General features: G+C 47.0%; 1 protein-coding gene across 3 annotated transcripts in view; it reads right to left on the bottom strand.

Moving 5' to 3' along the window:
- Positions 1 to 521: 521 nt before the first annotated feature.
- Positions 522 to 6,421, bottom strand: part of RXRG (retinoid X receptor gamma) — a 106,911-nt gene continuing 101,011 nt past the window's right edge. For all 3 annotated transcript variants that reach the window (XM_043521254.1, XM_043521256.1, XM_043521255.1), the window contains exons 9-10: positions 3,020 to 3,125; positions 522 to 988 (exon numbers count right to left, since the gene is read on the bottom strand). In XM_043521254.1, the coding sequence (XP_043377189.1) occupies positions 841 to 988; positions 3,020 to 3,125 (254 nt within the window). In that variant the 3' untranslated portion in view covers positions 522 to 840. The remainder of the gene's footprint in view (positions 989 to 3,019; positions 3,126 to 6,421) is intronic.

Genomic DNA, 6,421 nt, shown 5'->3' with positions numbered 1-6,421 from the left:
TCCCCAATCTCCATAGCTGTCTCTAGGTGCTGCTACAATAACATCCTTAGCATAGCTGCTCAGATGACCCCTGCAGCTAGTGCTTTTGTGGTGGGGACCCCCCACCGTCTGCTGGGAACTAACCTGGGACTCACTAGCTATTTCACATGGCCCACAGAGTAGCTGTGATGGCAGCGAGCAATGCCTGGAGCCCCCAACCAAGCTCAGAACCTCCTGGGGCTAGGCCCCCTCCACATATCCCAAAGATCTTACAAGCTAGACAAAGGGTGGGTGGGGAAATGGAGGTGGCCAAGGTCCTACAGCAAGTCAGTAGCTGAGCTAGGAACAGAACCTACATCCCCTGAGTCCTAGCCGGGTTTGCTATCCACTGGACCGCACCAGTAACTGTTTCCCAGTGTGCTGCTTCAGATCTAGCCCACACCTAAGCCCCTGGGTTATTCAGCCCCTTCCCTCTCCCAAACTCTGTGCCAAATGCATCCCAGTGTGACAGAATAACACGCTGTCGGCTCTGATCTGGGCCGATATCTTATATATTATTTTATTTTTTTGCTTTTATTGCGAGTGAAAAAATAATTTAAACCGATTACATGTACAGGGGAAAGGGTCTTGTTAGCACTCTGATAAACTGCAGCGATTCCACAGCTGGCAAGGAGAGGGTCTGAGAAGTCAATTAGTCTCTGTACAAATATTCCCACCTAAAAAGATCTGAGGGTTTATAAAGCCTCTCTCTTTATTACAAGCTGTCGCAGTACGGGACAGGGGCAAGGAGACTGGGCAGGAGCTGATGTGGGTCCACGATATCCTAAACTGTCCTCTACCATCTCCCTCCCAGCGACAGGGTCAGGTGATCTGGAGTGGGGTCTCGAGCATCTCCATGAGAAAGGTGTCGATGGGCGTGTCCCCGATCAGCTTGAAGAAGAAGAGGTGCTCGAGGCATTTCAGCCCAATGGATCTCAGCGCCGGCAGCCGGAGGAGGAGTTTGGCAAATCTGGAAGAATATGCCATGGAATCACAGAAGTTAGAGATGGGGAAGGACTATTGTCATTATTACTCCCGTAGAGTGTAACCACAATCAAGGCACCATTGTGAGGGGTGGTACAAACTCACAGAAAGGGCAGCGCTTGCCCTGAACAGCTTACAATCTAAACAGACAAGATATGTGAAGGAAAGCAAACAAAGAGGTGAAGCCGTTCACCTAAGGTCAGTAGCAGAGCCAAGAACAGAATCCAGGTCTCCTGATTCCCAATCCAGTGCTCTGTCCATTAGATCACACTGCCGCTTCTACATGCACCTGTACAGCCATATCACTGCATCCCTGTCAATGCAGGATTGTTCCCCACACTGCTACACAGAACTGAGCAAATAACTGATTTTTTTCCATTTCAGGGGTGGAACGGAAAACTCTGGGAGAAAAATTCAGTTAGGTTCAAAGAAACGGATTTTGTTTTCAGTTTCTGTCTCCAAAATGGGAAATGGGGGTGGGGGGACCAAAACAACAATACATTTTTTTTTTTACCTGAAATGATTTTGCTGTTGTTCTTAGGTTTTTTGTTTCGGGTGTTTTTCACCATTTTTTTAAATAGTGAAATTTCAAAATGAAATGCTATTGTGAACCAAAAAGTCAAAACAAAAACGTTTGGATTTTTCTTCCATTTTTTTCAGCCAAAGCTTTTTGCTGATTTTGACCTGAATTTGCAAGGAGTTTCAGTGCCCCCAAAAATGCAATCTACTCCTCACCAAAAATATTTCACGACATGGTCTAGTGTTCTGTCCAGTCTAGTTTTAAAGAAGACAGAGCTTCTATGATTTCCCTTGGGAGATTATTTCACAAGCCAAATACATGTGGAAGCTGTCTGATGCTTACCCTACCTTTTTGCTTTTCATAATTTCATCTCACAGTGGCAGAGCCTGTCACTTAATTCAGCTGCTGGTTCCTTTGCTCCTCTGTTTAATCAGATCAGAATCCCAGGGACTCAACACATACAAACCCCTCTCTTTATTTGGAGCATTTGGGGCAAATTCCAGCAGCTGAGCAGGACACATGGGGACAGCTGGACGGTGGATTTTCTTTCTTGCCTGGTAAAAACCAGCATGTCTTTGGAGAACAAAAAGAGGGAGAAATTTTTACCCCACATTTTCAAACCTCCAAGGCAAAAAAGAGTTTGGAGTCTCCTCCAGCCAGGGCTTGAACTAGTGATCTAGACCTAAAACATACCATTGAAATCATTGTTGAACTCTGTTGGTCCCTAAAAAACCTTCATAGCCTATTATCAACCTCCTCTGCGCACCCGCTTCCTTTATATTATGGACCAAACGTGGCCACATTTACAGCTGACTGTCCTTTATCCATGTCCCATTTCCTGTCTGCAGCACACAAATCTGTAGCCAAAAATCGCAATGCTGCCAGCACCTTGCTTCTTAGGCAGCTTAAACAGCAATATGATCTGTTATATGCGCTGGCATTTCTAGAAACTAGCCAGGAGAGGGTAGCGTTGTACAACCCAGGAGAACAAATTGCAGTGCATGCCAGTAGTGGTTTACATGAGGCCAAAGAGCCAAAGGCAAGAGGACACTGCTGGCGTAGAGGACGAGAGATGGGCTCAGGCGGGTTACAGAAATGTCCTTTCCTTGACCAGCTATGATTTTTCATCAGAGAAACAACAAATTTCAGCCCGAAACAGTTTTGTTTTTTTTGTTTTTTTGGGGGGGGGGGGCGCGGCGGGGGGTTAGCCAAAAATTCTCCAGTTTGGGGCTGCAATTTTCTGACACAGAGTCAATTTTTTCTACGGAAAGTGGCGGTGAAATGGAACAATGTTTACTGTTCATCCAAATTTCCAGCAAGGAAAAAACACTTTCTAGCCAGCTCTTCACAGATTCCTGCACTCCTCTCAGAGGAGGAACAAAGAAGTGCTTTGGAGCTGTGACTGGTGCTAATCTCACTATTCCACACCCCCCAGGGAGCGTGCCACACGGTGTCTCCTAGAGGCAGAGGTGTAGCACTGTGCTACTCAGTATTTACCTTCCAGGTTGTTCAGGGTACTTCTGCTTTGTATATGCTTCGAGCGTGGCATAGACCTTTTCTCGTAGGGACTCCACTTCGAAGGGACTGGACAAGCCCTTGGCATCTGGACCAGGGAGAAACCCAAAGCAAGAAGGAAATCATTGCAGAGTTGACGTTTCAGACTTTGTTTGGTTCACAGCTGAACAAGATGATCAATCACTAGAAAAGAGCTGGAGATAGCTCCTGTGAGCTGGCAGCAGTCTCTCCCCTCCGGCACACTTTCTTCATCAACATTATCTGTCATATTATACAGTGGCACCTGACGGCTTCCCAGGATGCTAGGTGCTGTACATACACATAGTGAGGGACAGTCTCTGAGCGTGCATTATGATACAGTCTTTAATGATATGATCTCATACTGCCTCATTCCACGCACAGGCTGGATGCCCCAGGGGACAGAATCAAGGCTGTGTGTGAAAAACCGTAAATCAGACATTTCCTAACATTTCCCTTTTGCACCCTAAATCATATTCTTTTGATGTAGATTTTAGCATATTTACATATATTTGTACACACACACAAAGATGATATCTGTCTGTCTATTCCACACCACACTGAAATGATCTTAACAGGTTTGGGGATTGAACCTACCATTCTTTTCCACACAAAATAGCAGTTGCTCTGGAACGTATGTGCTCTGAAGTATGGCTGTCATCTCCAAAGTGATGAGCCCACCCCAGGCTGCCTTGTGCTGCTCCAACAGAGCCTGCAAGTGGACGTAACTGGTCTCTGCAGGTAGCACAGCTGGTTCTGTTACAGGCTACTGAGATGGCCAAGGGAACAGAGGGCAACAATTCCATCAGCACAGTACCCCGGCCACCACACTAGGGGAGGTACTGTGGTCTGATGGAGAAAGCACTGAACTGACAGTGCTGAGAGGTGGCTTCCATACCTGGATCTGCAACCTTGGACAACTCTCTGTTTCTCCTCCTGTCTCTCTAGATTCTCATGGATCTGGGTCTGCCATGTGTACGCCTACACCACCTAGTGTAGTGGGACCCCACTCTAAATTGGTGAGATATTGCATGAAAGAAAGGTAAGAGTGCTACCTACCGAATTCCCAGTACCCTGGCATGGAATCCGGCCTCCTCTTCCACAGTTACAGAATGTGCGATATCATGGAAAGATTCCTTTCTGAGCAACCTTTGGATGCACTACTGAGGTAGGGCACAAGCCAGGTTTCACCCAGAGCCAGGACATGCTCTTTGTCAATGATTAGTTCCAGGGTCAGATTACCCTTTTGTGGGCCCCGCTGCCCGGACCGTGGCCCCGCCCCCCACTCCGCCCTGAGGCCCCACCCCTGGTTGGCCTCTTCCCCCTTAGGCCCCGCCTGCTGCTCACATGGAGGGGGGGGAAGGAGGCAGAGAAGGGTGGGGCCACGGTCCAGGCACCGGGCCCCCTTCTGAGTGTGGGCCGGATACCCTGACACCATTGTAAACCCAGTACTGATTAGTTCTTTTTCTTTATAGAGTCAGTGAAGCTGGATGTAGCTGATAAGGCTACTACAGTGATTCATCGATACTGAGACTTAAGCATATTCTTTCCAGGCGCCTTGTAACCTAGGACACAATATTTTTCCCCAATTTTCAGGACTAGATGCTTGTTTTTGTCAGCAGTCCAAGGAACTAACTGGTAGCAACGTGCAGGGAGGGTGACATGCGATGTGTGCTCTGCAATACAGGGGTTAAAAAGCCAGCTTCTGAGCGACCACTGTAGCTAACAAACGGGGGTTTTGAGAGGCAGATACACTTAATAAACATACTGTAAGGTCAGGCCAATGCCCACCCCCCCAAAACAAAACAAATCCCTGCAAGAGTACAAAGAATGCAGGGAGACATCCAGCAGCAGAGTGGGCTATCCAGTGTACTGCACTGAATGCAGCAGGTATGAAATCTGCCTTGTGGGCAGGTGGCATGTGTGCACATTCGGTGCAAGCAGCTCATGGCCCTCAGAGACCGAGTACAGGCTCTGGAGACCAGAGTGGTTGAACTGGAGAGCTAAGGGAGACAGATAGTTATACAGAGGAGACTTTCAGGGTCACAGTAGAACCGACCCACCCCCGGTCTGACAGCCTCTGTGCTGTTGAGGAGGATGAAAGTCTTGGGGAAGGAGAACATAAAGGTGGAGCAAAGGGAAATGATCCCATAGTTGGGACCTCCCTTCCAGGTGATGTCATGGTATCCCCTTGCACTGAGTATACCCCTCTGGGGGCGGGGACCCCTGTTATTAGGAACATACAGGTAATAGTAATGGGGGTATTTTATTATTCAAAATATCGATAGTTCGGATTGTGATGACCAGGAGAACCGCACGGTGAATTGCCTGCTGGGTGTGAATTGTACTCATGTCTGTATGTATACTGATCTTTTAACCAATACTCACTCTCTTTTCTTTTTTAATAAATTTTAGTTTAGTTAATAAGAATTCGCTATAAGCATGTATTTGGGTAAGATCTGAAATATTCATTAACCTGGGAGGTAATGTGTCCAATCCTTTGGGATTGGTAGAACTTTTTTATATGATGAATAAGAATTTCAGTAATCCTCATCATACCTGACTTGGGTGTCTGGGTGGAGGCCCAAGCCTGGGTTGCTTTAAGGGAACTGTGTTGTAAGCTTCTGGGTAACCAGTGAGGTATTATAGAAGCTGTTTTGTGGCTAGCTTGGTAAATCTAAGTATTGGAATATCCACCAGCTCTGGGGATTGTCTGCCCCATTCTTTGCAGTTCACCCTAATTGAGTGACCTCAATTCGCTCCCCTGGGACGCCGGTCACGCCTGTCCATGACTTTTACTAAAAATACCCATGACTAAATTTTAGCCTTTGCTCACCAATCTATCAGATTTCGTAGAGAGGATCAAGAAACGTGTGGCCAAGGATGATCCAGTGGATATAGCGTACTTGGATGATCAGACAGCCTTTGCCAAGGTTCCTTACCAAAGCCTCTTAAGCAAAGTACGCAGTCATGGGATAAGAGGGAAGGTCCTCTCATGGACCAGTAACAATCACATTTGTCTAGCCATATTAGGGCTTACATCCCCTGGAGATTGCAGCAGCCAGATGGCAACGTGCTCTCAACACTCTCTAAAGAAATCAGAGCAGTAGCATATGCACCATATTTAGCCACAAGAGGGTGACATATTCCTACACTCTTGAGAGAGTCTGACCTTCTTCTTAGTAGATGGTAATGGTGAACGCACACCTTGTGGTGGCACACACTCACAGACACAGCATAGTATGGATGACCATAACAATAGGAGGATGCATAATGATCCAGAAAGCATCTCCCCTGGATGTTGCTGAATGCCAATAAGAATTATTAGAGGTGGCCTTTGAGGGTGGTACCTGAAAGAGCCTTGCA

The sequence above is a fragment of the Chelonia mydas genome, chromosome 8 (assembly GCF_015237465.2).
Source record: "Chelonia mydas isolate rCheMyd1 chromosome 8, rCheMyd1.pri.v2, whole genome shotgun sequence".
In the NCBI taxonomy this organism is placed as follows: Eukaryota; Metazoa; Chordata; order Testudines; family Cheloniidae; genus Chelonia; species Chelonia mydas.
This window is presented reverse-complemented; position numbering and strand designations above follow the sequence as displayed.